Source organism: Bos taurus, chromosome 13 (genome assembly GCF_002263795.3).
Source record: "Bos taurus isolate L1 Dominette 01449 registration number 42190680 breed Hereford chromosome 13, ARS-UCD2.0, whole genome shotgun sequence".
Lineage (NCBI taxonomy): Eukaryota > Metazoa > Chordata > Mammalia > Artiodactyla > Bovidae > Bos > Bos taurus.
Window position 1 is genome coordinate 65,971,911 of NC_037340.1, and position 24,300 is coordinate 65,996,210.

Below are 24,300 nucleotides of genomic sequence, written 5' to 3' on the forward strand. Positions count from 1 at the left end.
ATCAAAGTAACTTTCAAAGAGATATAATTGTCGCTTATGTCAATTAAGAAGTATCTAGGATACAATGAAAGGAAATGCAGAATAATACAAAACTTCTTGGCAGGGGTGGTGATCAGTCACAAGATCATGAATGAAAAAAAAAAAAAAACAAGATCATGAATACTTTTAAAATTCACTATAGTGACGAGTTTCAAAGGTCCAAGTTTGACTTATGAGTACAGGTATGACTTAAGCATGAATCAAATATTTATGGTTTTAGCTTCATTTATACCTCCCTATCTTCCTCTATCAGTAATTACTCATAATACTAAAATTCTGAGAAAGAATAGGAATTTAACAGCTCAAAATCCTGTAGTTAATTTTCCTGCTTCATTTACACTTATTAATTAGTCTCCATTTACACTTACTAAATGGTCTAGGCATGTCAGCCTGATACCTGGCTGAAGCAGAAGGCAAGGGGTTAGGTTTCATCAATCCGCTAGCTAATCAGACTGAAATGTAAATCGTTTGTTGCTGCTGCTGCTGCTGCTAAGTCACTTCAGTCGTGTCCGACTCTGTGTGACCCCATAGACGGCAGCCCACCAGGCTCCCCTGTCCCTGGAATTCTCTAGGCAAGAACACTGGAGTGGGTTGCCATTTCCTTCTCCAATGCATGAAAGTGAAAAGTCAAAGTGAAGTTGCTCAGTCGTGTCCGACCCTCAGCGACCCCATGGACTGCAGCCTACCAGGCTCCTCCATCCATGGGATTTTCCAGGCAGGAGTACTGGAGTGGGATGCCATTGCCTTCTCCAAATTGTTTGCTAAAAGTACTTAAATAGACTTGGAACCAGAAGAACTATAATTGACCTCTATGTTGTACCCTGAAACTCAGGGTAACTACAGAATTTAAGAATAATTTTCCTAAAATGTATAGAAGCATCATTACAGCTGATAAACCATTAAAGCAGCATGCTTTGTGTTTACTATTCCCCTCTCCTCAGCTGTTTGACGTAACAAGCACAGAAAAAGGCCAGGCCCAAGAAGTACTTAAAGGCAGAGCTATAATTGACAAAGGTTAAGCACTGTTGCACAGCACAGCATAACCAAGAATCACAGCATAAAACAATACCAAACCTAAACCAACCTCACTGCCTAGTCTTTCCCTCAACTGATATGCAGTATTCATTACTTAATTAGAACTCAAAAAGAAGCTGCTGCTAAGCTGCTAAGTCGCTTCAGTCGTGTCCAACTGTGCAACCCCATAGACGGCAGCCCATCAGGCTCCCCCGTCCCTGGGATTCTCCAGGCAAGAACACTGGAGTGGGTTGCTATTTCCTTCTCCAATGCATGAAAGTGAAAAGTCAAAGTGAAGTCACTCAGTCCTGTCTGACTCTTAACAACCCCATGGACTACAGCCTACCAGGCTCCTCAGCCCATGGGATTTTCCAGGCAAAAGTACTGGAGTGGGGTGCCATTGCCTTCTCCACAAAAAGAAGCTACCGTATTCATATAGAAATCATGAGGAGGTGACCAAAATGCGTGAAGGGGGTTCAAGAGGTACAAACTTGCAGCTATAAAATAAGTCATGGGTGTGTAATGAACATTATGATGACTATAGTCAATTAATATTGCAGTACATGTTTCAAAGTTGCCAAATGATAAAATACATTTTATATTCTAAGGCAAGGCAAGAAAATTTAAGTATAACCTGTTCCCTGCTTGTGCTGGGCCCTCTCTAATGTGCAGTGTGTATCTGGATTACATATTAACCAGACCTCTTCAAAGGTGAGAATGCTGGCCTGAGTGTAAAAAAAAAAATGCTGTTTTTCCTTCTGATGTAAACAATGTAACTCGTTAGAAGACGAATTTTTCCTTTCCTAACCCTGTAAAGGTCATGGTGACACATTACTCCTATGTGCAGATCTGGAGTATGAATCTCTGGTGAACTGTATGTAAAATTTCAGTGCGTCACTTTGATGTACCATCTGTTATCTCAAAAATGTACGTGACTGTCTTTGACTTCTAACAGACAGAACATTCCTCAGAGTTTTCTAAAAGGCTGTCTCCTGGGTTATAATCTTCAGGTTGGCTCAAATAAAATTCTCTATTTCTCCTTTATATGGAATTCTAATTTTTTGTTGACTGGTGAGAGTAAACTTTTGTTGTTTTTTCGGTGTTGGTTTTTTCCTTGCGCAGCTTTCAGAATCTTAAGTTCTTCAACCAGGGACTGAACCTGTGCCCTCGACAGTGAGAGTGCGGGGTCCTGATCACTGGATTGCCAGGGAATTCCAAAGAAAGTAAATCTTAAAATTTCTCATCATAGGAAAAAAAATTTCTTTGTAACTTTGTATGGTGACAGAGGGTAACTAGACTTACTATGGTGATCACTTTTCTTTTCTTTTACTTTTCAATATATACAAATACTGAATCATTACATTATACATTTGAAATGACTATAATATTACATGTCAATTATACCTCAATAAAATTTTAATTAAAAAAATTACTGATTAAAGTATATTAAAAAGCCACCCAAAACCTGGAAATGTCTTTCTTTTGGCAAAAGTTATGATAAAGTAAATACTTTTGTTTTTTGGCTGCTCTGTTCGCTGAGCATGTTTTCTCTAGTTGTGGGGGCTACTCATAGTTGTGGTGCGAAGGCTTCTCACTGCAATAGCTTCTCTTGTTGCATCTCCTGAGCTCTAGAGCACAGGCTCAATAGTTACGGCACATGGGTTTAGTTGTTCCAAGGCACATGGCATCTTTCCAGACCAGGGATCCAGTCTGTGTCTCCTGCAGTGGCAGGCAGATTCTTAACCACTGGACCACCATGGAAGTCCCCAAATAAATACTTTAAACAAAGATTTGGGCCAGGATAGACTACAAGAAGATTTTATTTCTGTATTTCATCATTTCTGAAATGTAATGTTTCTTACAACTGATGTATACATTTATGTGATAATGTTTGTTATTAATATTTTTTTAGAAAAACCTTTTACAATCATCAGTTAATCATGAGGAAATACAGGAGTACTTGTCTAAACTGATTTCCCCATAGAAAGGAGAGCCTACGACAAGAGCCTGCATACAGGTAATTTATTTTGGGATGTGAATCCTGGGAAATGGAGTGGAGGGTTAGGAAAGGTAAAACAGGAAACAAGGGGAAAATACTTAATCAGTTGTATTGGTACTAATGTGAACAACTTCAGCTGATCCCAGTGGGATCCTCAAAGGTAGCTCTGAGCAGGAGAACTTTGTCAAAATGGAAATATTCTATATCTGCCCTGTCCAAAATGGTAACGACCAGTCATAAATGGTTACTGAGCACCTGAAGTATGACTAGTGGAGGTGATAGAATTCCAGTTGAGCTATTTCAAATCCTAAAAGATGATGCTGTGAAAGTGCTGCACTCAATATGCCAGCAAATCCGGAAAACTCAGCAGTGGCCACAGGACTGGAAAAGGTCAGTTTTCATTCCAATCCCTAAGAAAGGCAATGCCAAAGAATGCTCAAACTACCGCACAATTGCACTCATCTCACATGCTACCAAAGTAATGCTCAAAATTCTTCAAGCCAGGTGTCAACAATACATGAACCGTGAACTTTCAGTTGTTCAAGCTGGTTTTCGAAATGGCAGAGGAACCAGAGATCAAGTTGCCAACATCCGCTGGATCATCGAAAAAGCAAGAGAGTTCCAGAAAACCATCTATTTCTGCTTTATTGACTACACCAAAGCCTTTGACTGTGTGGATCACAATAAACTGTGGGAAATTCTGAAAGAGATGGGAATACCAGACCACCTGACCTGCCTCTTGAGAAACCTATATGCAGGTCAGGAAGCAACAGTTAGAACTGGACATGGAACAGACTGGTTCCAAATAGGAAAAGGAGTACATCAAGGCTGTATATTGTCACCCTGCTTATTTAACTTATATGCAGAGTACATCATGAGCAACGCTAGGCTGGAGGAAGCACAAGCTGGAATCAAGATTGCTGGGAGAAATATCAATAACCTCAGATATGCAGATGACACCACCCTTATGGCAGAAAGGGAAGAACTAAAGAGCCTCTTGATGAAAGTGAAAGAGGAGAGCGAAAAAGTTGGCTTAAAGCTTAACATTCAGAAAACTAAGATCATGGCATCCGGTCCCATCACTTCATGGCAAATAGACGGAGAAACAGTGGAAACAGGGGCAGACTTTATATTTTGGGGCTCCAAAATCACTGCAGATGGTAACTGCAGCAATGAAATTAAAAGATGCTTACTCCTTGGAAGGAAAGTTATGACCAACCTAGACAGCATATTAAAAAGCAGAGACGTTACTTTGTCAACAAAGGTCCGTCTAGTCAAGGCTATGGTGTTTCCAGTAGTCATGTATGGATGTGAGAGCTGGACTATAAAGAAAGCTGAGGGCCGAAGAATTGATGCTGAAGGAGGAAACAGACAGAACAGGCTCCATCTTAAAAGTAGGACTCCATGTTGGACCAGACTGTGGACTTTGAGCTATATGCCCAGTACATATGGAAACGACACAGCAACTGGAAAACCAGACCCCCCGGATGGAAGAACCCCAGGGCTCATACCTAGACTCTCCATTGCCTAAAAGAATACCCTAATTATCTGTGTAACCAAATAGAATCATAAATTCTATTATGCTTATTGGGGTATGACCACAGGCCTACTGATAATTGTCCACTGTTAACTACCTAGGCTTAGGGCATATGAATCACGGGTTACCTTTGATTGTATCTTTCTCTTCCTTTGTTCAGACTAGTTTCAGGGAATTTGGGGAGGTGGGTTTGGGCACTTACACTTAGGGTATATAAGGTTTTCACAAAAACTGGTTGGGGTCCTTGGCTAAGAGGAGACTCTGCCGTGGGCCCACCAGTGCAATCTGCACTTCACTATCTGCATTGTCCTTCTGAGTGAGTTTGTTTCCCAGAACACGTGGCTATAACAATGCTTTTGAACTGTGGTGTTGGAGAAGACTCTTGAGAGTCCCTTGGACTGCAAGGAGATCCAACCAGTCCATCCTAAAGGAAACCAGTCCTGAATGTTCATTGGAAGGACTGATGTTGAAGCTGAAACTCCAATACTTTGGCCACCTGATAGGAACAGCTGACTCATTTGAAAAGACCCTGATGCTGGGAAAGATTGAGGGCAGGAGAAGAAGGGGACGACAGAGGACGAAATGATTGGATAGCATCACCGACTCAACGGACATGAGTTATGCGTCAACTCCGGGAGTTGGTGATGGACAGGGAGACCTGGCGTGCTGCAGTCCATGGGGTCACAAAGAGTCGAACACAGCTGAGTGAATGAACTGAAATGAACTGTGACTCAGTGTAACTGAGAAATTAAAATTTCCATTTTAATTAATTTTAACACATAGCTAGCGGCTGCTGTATAGAAAAACACAGTTATAAGGAGTCCTGCAGAACCCACGTCAGAGTTAAGAGATGGACACAAAAAGACGTGATATATAGTGTCCCTTTTGGAATTTGTACTATTTTGTTAACTCATGTGTCCCAAGTTCTTGGAAGAATGCCTAACACATAATGGTCCTCCACAAATATTTGCTGAATAAATCAATAGTATTTGGATCCACAAACTACACGTTTCCCTTTTAAAGCAAAACTCTACTAGAAAAATCCATTCAGTTCAAATAGTAAGCAACTACTATACGTAAGAAATAGGTAGTAAGAGGGAATTTGGAGGAATGAAGTCTGTTAAAAGTCCTAAAGTGATCTCTTCCCTCAATCTACTTCCCTTACCAACTACTAAGCAGCAATGCACAAAGTAACTCAAGTATAATCCTTTGTTTTGATTCTTTGCTTACTGTTCCCACAAACAACACTTAACTAAGTGGAATTCCAGAAAAAAGACAGTATTTTACTACTGTTGCCAATTCCAATAGAAATAAAGTCTCTATTTAAGGAATATTTAGATATTGGATCCTCAACCTAGATCTTTAAAGCAGACCTAGATCTAGATCCTGGAATCTCCAGTCATACATACAGACCTCAACCTATACATATAACTTATGAAGGGCTTATCATGTGCTAATTACTTTACACACATTGTCACACAGGTATCCATTTCACAGGTGCAGAAACTGAAGGGTTAAATAAATTGTCCCATATCATTCAAATGAAAAATGCCAAACTTCTTTGGACAGTGTCTTTAACACCAAGGAAGCATTTCAGTCTTAAGACACCTTTAGAAAAAACCTAGAAATACGTTCAAGATAGGACTGCATTTTGCTTGCTAATGTTTTTTCCTATCAGTTCTACATTTTCTGATGTGAATAATTCAATTATTCTGAACTTGAGAGTAAAAAGTTGGTCACTACAAACTTCATGAAGGTTTGTCAGCAAAAATTTTTAAACAGGAATCATTAGTAATACTAAACACAGGATTTGCACAGCAAAAACAAAAACAACTGTTAAACAGCAGGCATGGTATTCTGTTTTAAAACCCTACAAATTTAAAATGAGGACAGTTAATACTAATGATCTTGGGCTTTGTCTTTCAAATGTGAATCAAAAGGTCTTAAGTGTGCTTGGATACAATGTGAATTTTATCATTCTCACCTTATTCCAAGATCTTCAGGAAAGGGCAGTAACGAACCTGACATTCTCTTCTCTATGGAAGAAAACAGAGAAAAAAATAAATGATTTCAATATTTACAGCATTTGCTTTTTCATTTCTTTCAGTTTGGATCCATCAGAATTTACTCAGATCAAGATTTTTAGAGCATCCAGTATGTTGCAGTGAAAAGGACAATGAGTTTTTCTCTTTCCCTTTCCTGAGAACAAATATAAAGGAATAGTGAGCAGGTCTCAACATTCCTAGTTTTTTTCACTTTGCTCCTAATTCTGAATGTCTGAATTTGCTTTTCTGCCCCCTAACTCTGCAGGAGCTACACTTCTCACCTATTTTCTTTTGACTCTATGCTAAATACATCCCCCTATCTGGTGTTTACCCTTACAACACCCTTCACCTTGTAGTTACATATCAGAAAGAAGGCCACAGAGCCACTGAACTGCCAGACTCAATCACTGGGTTACTAATGCCAGCTTATGATTGTCTTTGAAACAATACAAGAGGAAGAAATCAAGATCCTATCACCTTTATTCCTCATCACTGACTCCTGAGTGCAAGCCCTTGCTTTACATAAGCCCCCAGACTCCTCGTGGAGCGGGGGTGGGGTGGGGGCACAGTTCTGCAGGCAGGAGCCTACTGTGTTCCCCTCTCCGCCAGCTGAGAATAAAAGCCACTTTTCTATTTCCTCCAAACTCTGTTTCCATATTTTTCATTCAGCTTCAGTAGGCAGAGAAGGCCAAGATTTCAGCTGGCAACAAGTACTGGCAACAAGGTACTTCCCAGGTGACGAAGTGGTAAAGAATCCTCCTGCCAAGAGATGGAGGTTCAATCCTTGGGTCAGGAAGATCCCTTGGAGTAGGAAATGGAGACCCACTTTTGTGTTCTTGCCTGGAAAATTCCATGGAGCCAGCTCAGGGTCACATAGTGTGGATGCTGAACACTCAGGACTCAGCACCTCCCACGTGGGTTTGTTGGTGGGAGGGCAAAGGTGACTCTGGGCCCCCAAGTTTACAGCCAACCTTGCCCTTACAAGGCTAGGGTGAGTTAGATCAAAGCATGAACGTTCAGGTGTCAGGTGAGCAGGGCCTGGTCCAGTAGAAAATTTCTATTTTTTTGCTCTTTATAACTAGTGGTTAGAAGAATAATTCTTGAATATATTTCTCTGGACACTGTACAAATATTTCTATAAATTTTTACAAGTGAAATTCCCTGTAAGCAAAAGGTATTTCCAAACTGTCCAGGGTTAAACAAATTGATACTTTCATCAACTTTATTAGATTACCCATTTCTATTATCAATCTTTAAATATCTTTTTCTGTGTTTACAAGCTGGTTGTCAACTGTTTGTTCTTGTGTTTTGCTCATTTTCCTACTGGGGTGTTTTTTTCCTTGCTCTTAGCTGACTTTATAACTTTGGATATGTTCTCTTTTCTTTTCTTATTGGTTTATTTGTTCCTGTATTGCTGAGGGAAATTCAGCGTATTTTGATGAGAATACTTGTTAAGATATAGCTGGGATGAATTCTGGAGTTCAAAGACCTAATCTTAAAATCCAACTCTGTTTTTTTCTAGTTGTGTGACCTTTGAATCTCAAATATACCATGTTAAAAAACATGGATCACAGCTTCTAAATTCCTGTAAATCATATTCCAAAATGAGGAAAGGGACCCAGCACCTTGTGCTTAGTTTGTCAAATAAAAATTAATCTGTACACAAGTTACTGTGTATAAAACAACAAGTTCCTACTGTATAGCACAGGGAACTACATTCTATATGTGTATATATGGCTTCCCAGGTAGCACTAGTGGTAAAGAACCCGCCTACCAATACAGGAGACATAAGAGATGCAGGTTCAATCACTGTGCTGGGAAGATTGCACGGCAACCCACTCCAGTATTCTTGCCTGGAGAATCCCATGGACAGAGGAGCTTGGCAGGCTACTGTCCATAGGGTTGCAAAAAGTCAGACCCGACTGAAGCCATGCACACATGCATGCATATATAAATAAATGTATATATATATACATACTTCTCAGGTGTATATATATACATCTCAAGTGTATATATATATACACACATACTTCCCAGGTGGCGCTAGTGGTAAAGATTCCACCTGCCAATGCAGGAGACACAAGAGATGCAGGTTTGATCCCTGGGTGGAGAAGATCCCCTGGAATAGGAAATGGCAACCCATTCCAGTGTTCGTGCATCCTTAGACAGAGAAGCCTGGAGGGCTACAGTTTATAGGGTCACAAAGAGACACAAATGATCATAGCATACACACACAATTTGTATAACTGAATCATTCTGATGTACACCAGAAACTAACACAACATTGTAAATTAACCATACTTCAATTTTTAAAAAAATCTAAACTTAGGGACAGACTTTAATTAATGAGAAAAATTATTTGCAATAGGGAGAATGCTTTGATCTCAGAAATCTGCAAGTGGCTCAAAAAAAAGATTTTTTTTTTTTATAGGATAAAGAAGGGACAAGCAGAGATAACCAGAACCTTTGGAGGAGAAGTGACCTCAGTCTAACAAGACATTGTCTGGCTGTAGTTAGGTGCAACATCCATCAAGCTATTCTTAAGACTTGAACCACTAAAGATCCTCCCACCCTAGTCCCCAGCCTAAGCAAACAGGGCTCCACCCTCAAACTGCAAAAGTTTTCTGAATTTGCAAATCACACCCACTTTCCTATTGAACACTTCAGAGGGTAAAGCAGAGGTTAAGCTTCACATCGCTTACAGGAAGCTCAGTAGATTTCAAGTGGATGGATGTTTGAACTTGAGCCAATAAAGTTGCTTAAAATTCATAACCTACAAGCCAAATTGCAAGCTCCTGGGAGTTCAGAGGTCAACTGAGCCACTCTAGAGTTTAGAGTTAGCGAGGGAAACTGCTTTTGGATAACAAAACATGATCTTCACCAAGCTCTGCAAGTACAGGCACCAAGCCCGTAGAGTCCTACCGGGATGGTACGGTAGGCGATGAGGATTAAGAGATTAACAAAAATTTTCTTTCCCCGTTAGAAAAACTCCCGGTTGGGAGGGGAGCGGAGGAAACACAAACTTTCAAGCACTCAGAGAGTGTGTGCTAAATTGCTTCCGTCATGCCCGATATTTTCCGACCCCATGGACTGCAGCCCGCCAGGCTCCTCTGTCCATGGGGATTCTGCAGGCACGAATACTGGAGTAGGTTGCCATGCCCTCCTCCAGGGGAATCTTTCCGACTCCCCAGAGATGGAACCTGCGTCTCATTTTAGTAAGTCTCCTGCATTGGCTGGCGGGTTCTTTACCATTAGCGCCACCTGGGCAGCCCCTTCGAGCATCCCCACATAATCTAACGTGGCTAGTGTTCATGCAGCTGCATCAGCAGAGGGGTGTCCTGAACCTGGTGAACATGAGTGACAGCAACCCTCCCACTTAGGTTCTTCTAAAAAAAAGGGACCCGAGACTCGCCTCTCCGGCGCCGGGTTGTTAAGTTCCTGAAGAAGCCCACCAGAGTTAGACCAGCTGCTCCCTCTTTCTCCTCCAGGGTCCCAACCCCCAAAGTCCGCCCCCTGCCTACGGGTCCCCAACCCCAGACGCCCCATTTCTCCTTCCTCTCCATCTCAGGTCATCCCTCCTGGGCGCCGCCGCCACAGGTCCATCCTTTCGGATGCCTCCCACGTGTCAAGTCTGCCCTTCCCTTCCCTCGGGTCCCCTTCTCCGGGGGCTCGCCGCCTCAGGTTTTCGCTCTCCGCCTCAGGTCATTCCCTCCTCGGCGCCGCCGCCTCAGTCCACCCCTTCGGGTGCCTCCCGCGTCCGGTCTCCCTTGGCCGCTCTGGCCCCTCTTAGAGGCCCCCGCCTCAGGGCGCCCTCTTCTCAGGCCCGGCTGTCGCGGGCACGGGTCGCCAGCCCCGCGGCCCCTCAGCAACCCAGCTATGATACCTCGGCAGCGTTTCAGCAGTTCCGAATCGCTGAAGCCACAGCGCCTTAGGAAGGACCACACCTGCTCCGGGCCCCAGGTTCGGTAGTCCGGGTCGAGATCGTGGCTCGGGGACGTCTCTGCGTCTGCGAGAGGGGAGTCTGGCGGCGTTCTTGGGCTGCCATCGCGCCGGGGCCGCTTGGGGGTGTTCTGGGAGTCGGCACTCTGCATGGTTACGCACACACAGCTCGCCTCAGCACACTCAAGAACCCCGGCGCCCGACCCGCGCGCAAGCGCACTCGCAGCTCGTCGCCGGCCGCGAGTCCGCTTAATACTGCCAGGCTGCAGGCCGACCGCGCAGGCGCACTGACAGCTCAGGCCTTGAGGCCAGACAGGCCGCCCACTTCAGTCCCCCAACCCCCCAGCCCCTGCGCAGGCGCAATGACCGCCCAATGGACCTAAACCGCAACCAGGTATTTACGGTAAAGCGAGTGAGTAGAAGGAAAAGTGAGGGTAGTGCTAATAAGGGGGGGAACCGGCAAAGAGTGTGCCCAGTACAAGCTGCTACAGTCCAGAGCAGAGGCTATTCTGGTGAACTGAACTTCAGACTATCCCAGGTTTACCCTTGGCCGTATTTCAGATGCCCTAAACTTTTTTTTTTTTTTTAGATGCGCTAAACTTAAAAGAAACCTGAAAGGCCATAAGGTTGCCCTCATCTTGATTAAGAGAAAAGTGGGCAGGAAGCAGAACTGGAAGATGCTGGAATGAATTAAAACCTGATGTAAAGCTGTCAGCTTGCATTAACAAGTTCTGGAGTATTGCTGGCCAATTAGAGGGTCTTGGGGATGTCTGTCCATGAACTCTTAGCCTATCTTCAAGTCTCCACACACCAGCAGATGTCAGACTTCTTTCCAAAAGAATCTCACCCCTCACTCCATCCCAACTCCCTGCCCAGAGGAAAGGAAGTGGACAATCTGATAAATTAAAATTTATCTTCAAGGACTTTTACTACCTGGTGGTAGCTGCCTATGAAAATGGCAAGCATCTTGCCTTCATTCTTGCCACCCTGGAGCAGGACCCAAACTTACCTATAAATCTTGATCTGTCCAGTTACTTGTAAAGGATTACTACTGCTACTAAAGCCAATACACCTGCCCATCAACCCAACCGTAGACCCATCTACGAGATAAAGGTTGAATGAGGCAGATTATGATCAAGCAGCATGAACCTGTCAGTGGTCTAGCAGTTGAGCCAAATATTTTTAGCAAACACTTAGAACTTCATTGTGTGCCAGGCACTGTTCTAAGGGTTTTGCAAGTATTAATTAAGCATCACAGTAACCTTTAAGTGAAGTGAAGTGAAAGTTGCTCAGGTGTGTCTGACTCTTTGCAACCCCATGGACCATACAGTCCATGGAATTTTCCAGGCCAGAATACTGGAGTGAGTAGCCTTTCCCTTCTCCAGGGGATCTTCTCAACCCAGGGATCGAACCCAGGTCTCCCACATTGCAGGCTGATTCTTTACCAGCTGAGCCATAAAGGAAGCCCAAGAATACTGGAGTGAGTAGCTTATCTGTTCTCCAGCAGATCTTCCCAACCCAGGAATGGAACAGGGGTTTCCTGCATTGCAAGCAGATTCTTTACTGACTGAAATATCAGGGAAGCCCACAATAACTTTAAGATGTAAGGAATTGAGGTACAGAGAAATAAGTGATTTGCTCAAAGTCACCCAGCTAGGGAGTGATGAAGCCTGAATTTAAACAGGGGGCAATCTAGCTTTTCTCTGAAGCCCCTGCTCCTACTCAATTGCCAACATTGCTTGGTAATGGGAATTCTGATACAAAATTATTTTATATTAGTTAACCCAAATTTTTCAATTGCTCCCTTATCCCATAGAACCCTGAGGGAAAGTATAGAGAGGTGACCTTGCCCTCCTCTGCACGGAAGGACGGAAGAACCGGGGCCCAAAAGACATATCTTTAAACCCCAGAATATTTTGAGTAAAGAATGTTTTTCAAGACTTGTGAAACCAAAACCACAAGGGCAAGGGGGTCAAAGAGACAAGTAACATATGTGAAAGATATATATTTAAACTTGAACGTGGCTGTTTGAAAATTTGTGTTTATAAGACTTGTGGGAAAACCTGCCCTGACAGCAAGGTTTCTTGGACAGTAGAAGGTGATATAAGCAGGGTTTTAAGTTTAATCAGTTGGGTTTGTTCAAAGCAGTTGCTTTTGAGAAATTAATTTTCTATTTGTTTTTGCTCATTAAAGACTATGATATATGCCATAGCTATTATGTTTCCCCTAATCTACTTCATAGGGCCCCTAAATCTTACACAAGTTGGTTGGTTTCTTGTGCAAGGTCACATGGTTGGTAAGTGACAGACTCAAGATTCAGAACTGACTCCAAAACTTGGATGGTTTCTAGTTTGCTGCTTTACTTCCACTTGGTCCTGGTGATTCTGTTTCATCCAGGCATTCCACAACCTGGAAACAAATGCCTACTAGACACAGGCCCTCTGCTCTGGTCTTATTGAGAGAAATGAATATTCATGTGCTCCTCTGATGTCAATCTCACCATAGTTAGAACTAGAAAAAAAGAATTCAAAGTTCAATTAATTTAAGGCCCATTGTTTAATGACCTTGAATACCGTCAGCAAGTCCTCCTTGCTCTTCCAAGCTAGCTTCCACCCACCCAGCTGAATTGGGCAATTTTATTCCTGGCACTATTAACCTTGTGGTTTTGCATCTCTGCACAACTTCCTCTTCAACCAGCACTGCTAGTTCTCAGTGCCATCTATCACCACTCCCTGGTTCTCTCAGAACCTAACCTCCTCAAGGACCTTGTTTGTTCCATCTGCCAAAATCCCAAAGCAAGCCAAAATTCTTTTTTTTTAAAAAATATAGATTTCTTTGTCTGATAAAAATAATGCTCAAGAAGGAAAACTTGGGAAACAAAATGTGTATATAGACACATACAGATCCAAAGATACAGATCATGGTTGCATGCCTCATAAGTCTTTTTCTTTTTCCTTTTTTTGTAAGTCTTTCTTGGTTCATTGATGCAGAAATTTATCTGCATGTTTGTCAGGGAATTGTTAAAAAAAAAAAAAGAGTGAACTGGCAAAATGATAATAGTAACATATTTGATCCCATCACTTCATGGGAAACAGATGGGGAAACAGTGGAAACAGTGTCAGACTTTATTTTTGGGGGCTCCAAAATCACTGCAGATGGTGATTGCAGCCATGAAATTAAAAGACTCTTACTCCTTGGAAGGAAAGTTATGACCAATCTAGATAGCATATTCAAAAGCAGAGACATTACTTTGCAAACAAAGGTTCGTCTAGTCAAGGCTATGGTTTTTCCTGTGGTCATGTATGGATGTGAGAGTTGGACTGTGAAGAAAGCTGAGCACCGAAGAATTGATGCTTTTGAACTGTGGTGTTGGAGAAGACTCTTGAGAGTCCCTTGGACTGCAAGGAGATCCAACCAGTCCATCCTAAAGGAGACCAGTCCTGGGTGTTCATTGGAAGGACTGATGCTGAGGCTGAAACTCCAGTACTTTGGCCACCTCATGCGAAGAGTTGATTCATTTGAAAAGACCCTGATGCTGGGAGGGATTGGGGGCAGGAGCAGAAGGGGACCACAGAGGATGAGATGGCTGGATGGCATCACCGACTCGATGCACATGAGTTTGGGTGAACTCCAGGAGTTGGTGATGGACAGGGAGGCCTGGCGTGCTGTGATTCATGGGGTCACAAAGAGTTGGACACGACTGAGCGACTGAACTGAACTGAACTGAACATATTTAAGTACCTACTATGAATCAGATAGTCTATTTGTGCTTTACTTTCTATCCATAATTTCCAATCCTTATAACAATGTCATTAGATAGGTATTATACTAGCTGATCTTCTTTGGTTATAAATATGTTCATTCATTCATTCCATCAATATTAATATTTACTGGGTACATACTAATTTGTTTGGCACCTGGGACACAACAATGAACCAAAGAAACAAAAACCCCTGCCCCAGTGAAACATATTCTAGCTGGGGGAGACTGGCAATGAATAATAGTCTAATTAACAAGAATAAAGTTAGAAGAAGGTACTTTGGAAAAACTTTTTTTAAGAGGAGTAGAGGAGGAGGATAGAGTCACAGTTTTGAGTAGTGGGGATATAATAGGCCTTTTGAGAACTTGAAATTTAAGGAAACAGGAAGGAGAGGAAGGATTCAACCCTTCCTCAACCATGCAGGTAGGTGTCTGGAGGAAAAGCATTCCAGACAAAGAGAACACCAAGTGCAAAGGCTTTTGAAGCAGGAGCATGCTGGGTGTTAAGAAACAGCAAAGAGAGGGGCCTGCGTCGGCCGGGATGGCAGCGGCGGCTGGAATCCTGGTGCGCGGGGAGCCGGGTCTTCTCTCCCTGTACTTCTGCGGGAGTATCCGCGGCGGACGAGAGGACCGGGAACTGTACGTGCTCATCGTGTCTCGCCTCCGGAGCTTCGGGGTGGTGCTCACCGAGCATGTGGCGGCCGCCGAGCTGGACAAGAGCAGGGAAGAGGCTGCTGGAGGCGACAAGTTCATCCATGATCGGGACCTGGCCTGGCTGCAGCAGGCAGATGTGGTCGTGGCAGAAGTGACCCAGCCCTCTCTGGGGGTAGGCTATGAGCTGGGCCGGGCTGTGGCCCTCCACAAACCAGTCCTGTGCCTGTTTCGCCCAAAGTCTGGCCGAGTGCTCTCAGCCATGATCCAGGGAGCAGCCGATGGCTCCAGGTTCCAGGTGTGGGACTACGGAGGAAGCAGAGGTGGAGGCCCTGCTAGATCGGTACTTTGAGGCATATCCTCCTGAGCAGGTGGCTGCCTCTCCTGACCCAACTGCTTGACTTCACCCCAGTTTTTATTAAATTCTCCTGATGCTCCCTCCAAAAAAAAAAAGAAAAGAAATAGAAAAGAGGCCAATGTGGATGGGAAAAGTGAGCAAAGGGTAAGTACTAAGAGATTAAGTCAAGGAGGGTGCAAATCATGTGGAAACATGAGGGCTACCAGCTGCAAGTGGCTTTGAGGTCCCATCTTTATGGCTTCATATCTAGAAATAAAAGAAAGCCTCTGCTCCTCTGTTCAAATGTAAGGGAATGACTTCAATAAGTCTGGATTGCTTTCATTCCTGGACCAGTTGTGTTTTGAAATGATTGACCCAATCAGGATGTACGTTACCCCTTGGGTTGGAGGGCAAGGTCTAGTATCAGGAAGAAGAGACTTGGTTCTGGACAAAGATTCTTGGTGTTATTTAATAAATTTGGAAATGAAGCCCAGGGAGGTGAAATGACTTGCCAAAGGCCACACCTATGTGTTAAGTGCTTTGAGATTTGAACCTAGATCAGCCAGGTGATGCTAGTGGTAAAAAACCTGCCTGCCACCAGTGCAGGAGACATAAGAGACAGAGATTTGATCCCTGGGTCAGGAAGATCCCCTGGAGAAGGGCATGGCAACCCACTCCAGTATTCTTGCCTGGAGAATCCCCATGGACCGAGGAGCCTGGCGGGCTACAGTTCATAGGTTCACAGAGTCAGACACGACTGAAGCAACTTAGCACACACGCATAGCCTTGAAAAACACTGTTCTGTTCTGTAACTTGAGCTGGGTACAAGTTCTATGGCTTTTAGGCAGTCACAGGGAGTGGCCAACTCTATAGAGTTTCACTTATGGTGACTTCCTAGGAGTGCCTCAGTGTTTGGGTGGAATGACCATGTTTTTGGGAGTTAGGATGCTCAAACAACATTTGAGGGAGTGGCCAGACTTCAGTGGGTTGCTCCTGAGTAAACATAGTTCATGAATCCTTTTAAACTCATTGCTTACAGCCAACCTCCTCTTGTATTTCAACTTATATTCAACTTTGTACTCAGTCGTCTCCTCAGTGATCTTGCGTCTTTAGGGGTAAGTCCTCTCAGTTTCAAACCTCCCAGTACAGTCAAGGTTCTGAGCCTTTATTTGGGGGTCCTCTATGGCTGGCTTTATCTGGAAAGGGAATGGTTCATCTTGGTGAGTACTCAGTTGTGGGGAATTAGGTTTCTAAAGGCACTGCCACTGTTCAGAACTCCAGATCAATTAATGTTTAAAACTTATGGGCCAAAAAAAAAAAAAACCTTATGGGCCTTCCTCTTGTAAATTTCTTTTGCGTTGGACTAAAATCGCCTGCAATGACTTGAAACTCTGTTGGTCTACTTTTGGCTTGTTGAGAATTTCAAAATTAGTTTATCTGTGTGGTCAACTGGAGAAAAGCTATAATACAAAACAAAGAGAATGTGAAGCGTATTTCAATTCATATTTTGAGGCCTCCAATCATAATTAATGAATCTGCTACTATTGCTTCCCCCTGAGAAACTAACTCACAATTATCTCAAAAGATTTCCAAGCTAGAAAAATCCTCTGAGGCTTCTGAGAACTCTCTCTTTCCAAATCTCCTTTTTTTCTGTCCCTCTGAATATCTGTCATAAAGCTCTCCTCACTGCTATCCATCTCTTTCTGAACTTCCTTATTTTTTTGTAACACTGAGCTTGATCCCCAGCAGAAGACCATCCATACTGCCCATCCTGTAATGGCAGCCCATTTTAAAGCCAGGTCCAATGAGGATGGCACCACACCATTACATATATCCTCTGGACTAAGGCATGTAAATCCACCTTTCAAGCACTATTAATTGGACATGCTCTTTAGCATGCCCTTTAGCATGTCCAATTAATAGTGACGTGACAAAGCTAACCAACAATGTTGCCTGGGCAAAACATAATTTTTTTTTTGTTTACATCTCAGTTAGAAATCTCCCTAATATAAAGAAGCAAACTGAGGATAAAGTAGTTGGATGGGTGGATCAGCCTATGGTGTTATTTACAGTAAGTTATACCTTATGAATCTTTGTGAAAGTGGAAATGTAGTTCTAGAGGCAGTTCATATTTCACCCATTCCTTTTCATCATTCCCCACATCTCCCATGTTTATCTCAAAGGCTTGTATCCTCTCTGGGAACTCTTATCTAGACCACTTCCCTCCAATTCCTAAAATTGAAAAAAAAAAAAAAGGAGGGGAAAGGGAGAGAAGAAGACTTTTAAATATACAGCTGCTGGACTTCCCTGGTGGCGCAGTGGATAAGAATCAGCCTGCCAATGCAGGAGACGGATTCGATAAGTGACCTGGGAAGATTCCACATGTCTCAGAGCAAGTAAGCCTGTGTGCCACAACTACTGAGCCCACGTGCTACACCTAGTAAAGCCCACACGCCTTAGAACCCATACCCTGCAACAAAAGAAACCACCGCAATGACAAGCCCATGCACCACAACGAAGAGTAGCCTCCGCTCACTGCAACTAGAGAAAACCTGAAAGCAGCAAGGAAGGCAGGCCCGGGAACCAAAAATAAAAATAAGTGAATAAATAAATTGCTAAAGATAAATAAATAAAAATACAAGCTGCTCTAGAAGGGCCTTTGCCTAGAAATCCAGTTTAAGAAAAGTTTTAAAACAAAAACTTTAAGGCCTCTGTTTGCATCTGTCTGTATGTTCATGCGTGTGTGTTAGTTGCTCAGTCGTGTCCAACTCTTTTCGACCCCATGGACTGTAGCCCACCAGGCTCCTCTGTCCATGGACTGTCCAGGCAAAGATACTGGAGTGGGTTGCCATTTCCTTTTCCAGGGGATCTTTCCGACCCAGGGATCAAACTTGGGTCTCCTGCATTGTAAGCGGATGCTTTACTATCTGAGCTATTAGGGAAGACCATGTTCATATGTGTCTATATATAAATATATTGGGAATATGTGGTATTTTTCCTACCTTTGGATAGTGCTGCTAAAATTAATCTGTAAAAGAGTTCTATTGCATTGGCTTAACACGAACAAGCATTATATAAATTAAGTCTATTTGCAAAAATGTAATAGAACCTAACCCAAATGTTTTTCAAGTTCACGTGATCTAGGGTGAATCTTTAGGAAATAAAAGCTAGTTTAAGTTTGTTGGTTTAATACAGACATTCCGTTAGCATTGCCAACATTAAGTATAACACTTTTTAAGGAGTTTTTAAAAAATAAGTTTATTTATTTATTATTAATTTCTGGCTGTGCTGGGTCTTTGTTGCTGTGCACAATCTTTCTTTAGTTGTGGTGAACACGGGCCCTAGGGCGTGTGAGCTTCAGCAGTTGTAGCTCATGGGCTCTAGAGCACTCTGGCTCAGCAGTTGTGGTACATAGACTTAGTTACCCCTGGAGATGTGGAATCGTCTCAGACTAGGGATTGAACCCACGTCTCCTGCATTGGCAGGTGGATTCGTAACCCCTGATCACCAGGAAAATCTCAAGTATAACATTTTATTCTACTTAGGTTTACTAAAAGTCAAATAAGCTCATGTTATCTCTGTTACAAAATTTGTCAGTCAGAAAAATAACTTAGGATGACTGATGTTATCTAATGTCTAGTGAAGTATTTTAATAGGAGATCTAAACATGGTTGTTAAGAACAAATGAATTAAATGTAAGTAAGTTGAGTTTTTAGGCAAACTTTTTAGCAATGATATATCTGCTTAAAATCCATGGGGTCACAAAGAGTTGGCTATGACTTACGCACTGAACAATTACTTAAAATAGTTTCCCAGGGGGACTTCCCTGGTGGTCCAGTGGCTAAGACTCTGTGCTCCCAAAGCACGGGGCCTGGGTTCAATCCTTGGTTAGGGAACCATATCCCACATGCCACAGCTAAAGATCCTGCATACCAGAAAGTAAAGATCCCATGTGCCGCAACTAAGGCCCCAGGCAACCAAATAAATATTTTAAATAAATAAAATGGTTCTCAAATCTCACTGGTAACTTACACCTTTAGAGTTTTACTAAATTAAGTAATAAGTTAAATTTTAAGTTAAATTCATTGAATATCTATTTCCAAATAAGATGATATTGAATTAATTACTGAACATAGACTTCTTTTTACAGAGAAACTAAAGTATTTGATGCCAGTCTGAGAAATTTTCTATGAGAAAGCATGTTTCTAGAAATGATAAAAATTATTTATAAGGTTGCCAATATACAGAATGCCAATGTAAAACATAGGTCATAATTGCTATTTAGTTCTTATTAATTTTCAAATTAAAGTTTTCTCAGGATTTTTAAGTGGGGAAGTTAAAAATCTTAAGAAGGATTTTTAAGTTGGTGTTGGAGAAGACTCTTGAGAGTCCCTTGGACTGCAAGGAGATCCAACCAGTCAATCCTAGAGGAAATCAGTCCTGAATATTCATTGGAAGGACTGATGCTGAAGCTGAAGCTCCAATACTTTGGCCACCTGATGTGAAGAACTGACTCATTGGAAAAGACCCTGATGCTGGGAAAGATTGAAGGCAGGAGGACAAGGGGATGATAGAGGATGAGATGGTTGGATGGCATCACCGACTCAAAGGACATGAGTTTGAGCAAGCTCCGGGAGTTGGTGATGGACAGGGAGGCCTAGCATGCTGCAGTCCATGGGGTCACAAAGAGTTGGACACGACTGAGCAATTGAGCTGAAGGATTTTTTAAAAATTCTAATATATGTGATTAAAGCTAAATAAATAGACAAATAAGTAAAAACATCTCCATATATGAGGAAAGTAGGATGTCTGTTTTCCGTAAAAGAAAGTTTATGAAGAAGGAATCTTTAGAAAGGACTTTCATGCCTGGTTAAGACTAGAAATGATTGAAATGAATTTAATTAAATGAATTTTAATATCAAAAGTAAACTGGTACAAAACTGGAATTTGTTTTTCTATGTTTAAAGGACAAATAATTTTTTTTTTTTCCCTAATGGTCTGGTCTTCAAATAAGAAATTATGAAAGGTTTTTGTTTAAGTAATATGTTTGGCTTTCTCCCTCTGTTAAAAGGACAGTTTTTTGTTTTTGATTTTTTTCCTATCTGTCTGCTCTTGATAAGAAATAAGGAAGATTTTTCTTTACCGTTAAGTAATATGCCTAGGGAAAAAAACAAACATCTTGTATCTTATCAAAATAATCATGTCTTTATCATATGATAACTTAAGTAATGCAAGTCCTCTTGATAACTAAGATTTGCTCAGAACTGTGGTGGTGGTTCAGTCGCTCAGTGATGTCTGACTCTTTGCGACCCCATGGACTGTAGCCTGCCAGGTTCCACTATCCATGGGATTCTCCAGGCAAGAATACTGGAGTGGGTTGTCATTTCCTTCTCCAGGGGATTTTCCAGATGTAGGGATCCAACTCAGGTCTCCTGCATTGCAGGTGTTCTTTTGCACTGCAGGTGGACTCTTCACCTCTGAGCCCTCTGAGAAGCCCAACCTTCCCTATTTGCCTGTGAATTCTTTGTTATCTTGGTTAAATGAATAACTAAGCATTGTTTCATAGTGATGTATGATCCTATTTGACTATTTTAAAACTTTGGATATTTTTGACAAACTTCCCCAAATCAAATTCCAAATGAATTCTTTTTGACTTAGAACTAACTTGAGATAAGAGATATTTCAGAGATCTCAAAGATTTATTCTCTCTCATTGTAAAGGAAGAGATATTAAACTAATTAGATGCACTCGATATGTTTAAATTGTAGGGGAAGAATTGTCAAATAAGTAATGTTTAGCCTTCTTTATGTTGTGTCTATGTGGGTATGTGTTTTAGGTGTTCAAGAAATTGTGTGAAATTCCTAGAAGTCTGATATGTCCTGACATAAAATGTTGTCTGTCATCAAATAGAAGCTCACACTAAAAGGACTGAGTATAAGGGGAAAGTCCTAGCTGACTTTCATGCAAAGGCAGCAGCAACAGAATATGTAAATATTGTGGCATTTGTAGATGAAATCCATTCTGCTTCTTCAGAAGAATTGACCTCTCGTTGTCAGACTTTTCCTATCCTGATATCTTGTAACATGGCAACAAACTGCTCCTGAATCAGAGAAATTAAGATGGGTAAACACTGGATGTAAATTAAATTAACAGTGGAGGCTACAGGAAAACCAAAACAACTGCTTGGTACTTCCTGGCTTCCTGGCAAACTAAATTTTTTTTTTTGTCTTTGCACTCTACCTACCACAGCACATTTATGATGACTAATCATTTAAGCTTCTGTGGTCCAAAACACTGACTTTCGTTTTGCTTAATCTCAGATCCACCCCTTCAGGAAAAAACAGACTGGTGACTGTATCTACTGGAAATGACACCTTAACAGTGACATCTTCCAACCTTGTTGGAGGGGACCTTGACAGGTATTGTTAACTAAATTTGTGCTGTTAAACCTAAGGACGTTGACTCATAGATTCCTGTTTCTCATTTAAAGAAGGAACCGTCTCCTTCCTGGATGTCACAACAAGTCTACAGACCTGAAAGCAAAGTTAATCAAAGGTCAGGATAATGAAGCAGATGAAATCTGTTGTGAACGGCTTTCCCAAGATTCCAGACCACATGGACCATCTAATGCAGGAGTCTCTAGCCTCCAGGATCTAATGCCTGATGATTTGAGGTGGAGCTGATGTAATAATAATAATAATAATAAAGTGCACAAGTGTAATGCACTTGAATAATCACAAAACTGGTCCCTGGTGCTAAAAAGGTTGAGAACTGCTGAATGTCATACAATTAATAAGTCATATGAAAAAATAAATAATTGCTATGAATGACCTAATACCAGGTCTTGGAGAAATACTAAAAGGAATAATGATAGCTAGACATCTGGAGATGACTGACCACTCCAATAAGATTCTTCTTAATAAAGGTTTTTGAACTTTTATTATTTTGAGTGCCTCTGAAGTCTCACTTCCTAGATTACTCCTTGTTGCTCAAATATGGCCATAAACTTTCTAAAACCATATCTTTCGCATAGACACCATTTTCCTTCCTCTGTGTGACATGACTTTCTGGGAAGAGCCTTCCCAGCACAGGGGAAGTTGATGCTGATGTCAAATAACCAGATGGTTGATCATTGATGCCTCCCAAAGAAAGATCTTGATCAAAAGGGGGGAAATGTGAAAGAAAAGTCAAAATGGAGTAGGTATTGCTAAGAGAGGTCACTAAGATGGAGCTGAAAGGCCACTGAGGAAACAGGACTTGTGCATATCTCAGCCTGGAGGGAAACTGAACTTTTGACCATTGCTATCTTAACACAGGCATCCAGAACATCTGCCAGAAATGCAAGATACTTATTGACCTTACCCCAAAACAACTCGTGGCAGCCTATTCCTTAATAACAAATGCTTCTTTATGTCAGAGTCAATGACAATTCTCACCCAAACACAAAACTCTAACAACCTTGTGATTTTTGCCATGTAAGCCTGATTCATTTTCTTCTTCTGAGCACTCTTTTGGTTTTCACCTAAATCTATGTCTCCTGAACTGCAATTCTTAATATTCTAATAAAGTCTTTGTATGTGACCCAGAAGCACCTGTGCAGAATATTTATTATGTCACCTTTCCCCCTACCTCCAGCTACTTTTATCCCATAACTGTTACCAAACTGAACTTGGGTCCACTTACCTCCTGTGCAGCAAAACCAATTTATTAACACCTGGTTGTAGTGATGAAAGGGCTTCCCTGGTAGCTCAGCTGGTAAAGAATCCACCTGCAATGCAGGAGACCTGGGTTCAATCCCTGGGTTGGGAAGATCCCCTGGAGAAGGAAACAGCTACCTACTCCAGTATTCTGGCCTGGAGAATTCCATGAACTGTATAGTCCATGGGGTCGCAAAAGTTGGACATGACTGAGCGACTTTCACTTTCACTTTCAGAATGATGAAAAGTACAGCTTTTATTGCAGGTGCCAAACATGGGGTATGGGCAGCTCATGCTCAAAAGACCCAAACTCTCTGATAAGGGGTTTTAGGGAACAGTTTTTAAAGCCAACTTTTGGGTGAGGGCCGCAGAGGGCATAGCTTTCTTCTGATGGGGGGATGGTGAGGTAATGGGTTATATTCCAGGAATCTTGTGCTCCACATGAAGTCACCATCCTCCACCTGGGTGGGGAGACTTAGTTCCTATAAAAACAACTCAAGATATGTATTGGATTGTTGTGTGTATCTCTTGAGGAAGAGATTCTTATATTGCTGCACTCTTGTCATTACTTTTCTATTTAACTGCTTTTCCTTTGTTTCTTCATTCCCTCATTTCTGTAATAGGTAATTGCTTGAATCTGCCCTTTGGAACTCAGGGAAGATCTAGAAGGCTGAAACCTTTTTCCTACAAATGAGAAATGGGGGACATGGAAGAGCTTTTGTACTCAGGAGGGCTCTGCAGTGTCCTGCTCACTTTTTAGACCATCCTACTTATCCCATAAGCACTCCAGTCCTTCTGCCTTCAGGGAGGCAGATCTGAGATTTGTTCCCCCATCTCTTCACTTGGCTGTCTTATGTATAAACTTTGACTGTAAACCTTGGCGTTTCAGTATTTTGCTTGCTGCACACTGGGCAGATGGACCTGGTTCAGTAACACCAACTGTGCTAGCACCTTGATTTTGGTTTTCCAGCCTCCAGAACTGTTGAGAAAATGAATTTGTTGTTTAAGCCACCCAGTCCATGGTATATTGTCATGGGAGCCCTAGCAGACTTGATACACACCTCCAACATGCTTGTACTATGTGATATCCACTCCTGAGTTGATGTCCTGAGGTCGGACATTTTGATTTAGTGGTTCGCAATGTTTGGGCCCCAAACTTCTGACAACCATGGAGCTGGTTACAACCAAGAACCCTTGTGCTATTGCATACCATACAAAATAAAGTCTCATACATACTTGTCTATTTCTCCATTCTAAGTGTGCTATCATTTATATTTATCATT

At 42.0% G+C, this 24,300-nt stretch overlaps 2 protein-coding genes and 1 long non-coding RNA gene across 7 annotated transcripts in view; 2 read left to right on the top strand and 1 right to left on the bottom strand.

The window, feature by feature from the left end:
- The window catches only part of SAMHD1 (SAM and HD domain containing deoxynucleoside triphosphate triphosphohydrolase 1), a 67,258-nt gene extending 56,461 nt beyond the window's left edge, over positions 1-10,797 (bottom strand). For 4 of the 5 annotated variants that reach the window (XM_025000618.2, XM_025000620.2, XM_059892618.1 and 1 more), the window contains exons 1-2: positions 10,518-10,797; positions 6,574-6,625 (exon numbers count right to left, since the gene is read on the bottom strand). In XM_025000618.2, coding sequence (XP_024856386.1) covers positions 6,574-6,625; positions 10,518-10,725 — 260 coding nt within the window. In that variant the 5' untranslated portion in view covers positions 10,726-10,797. 5 annotated transcript variants of the gene reach the window in all.
- A 49-nt stretch (positions 10,798-10,846) lies between these two features.
- Positions 10,847-24,262, top strand: LOC533073 (uncharacterized). The gene is made up of 2 exons (XR_009496986.1): positions 10,847-10,967; positions 21,641-24,262. It is a non-coding gene; the product is annotated as an uncharacterized lncRNA (long non-coding RNA).
- On the top strand, positions 14,859-15,416 carry LOC132342133 (2'-deoxynucleoside 5'-phosphate N-hydrolase 1-like). The gene is given in 2 exon segments (XM_059893038.1): positions 14,859-15,293; positions 15,295-15,416. Coding segments are annotated over 2 exon segments (510 nt in total). The 5' UTR covers positions 14,859-14,873; the 3' UTR covers positions 15,385-15,416.
- Positions 24,263-24,300: the final 38 nt, after the last annotated feature.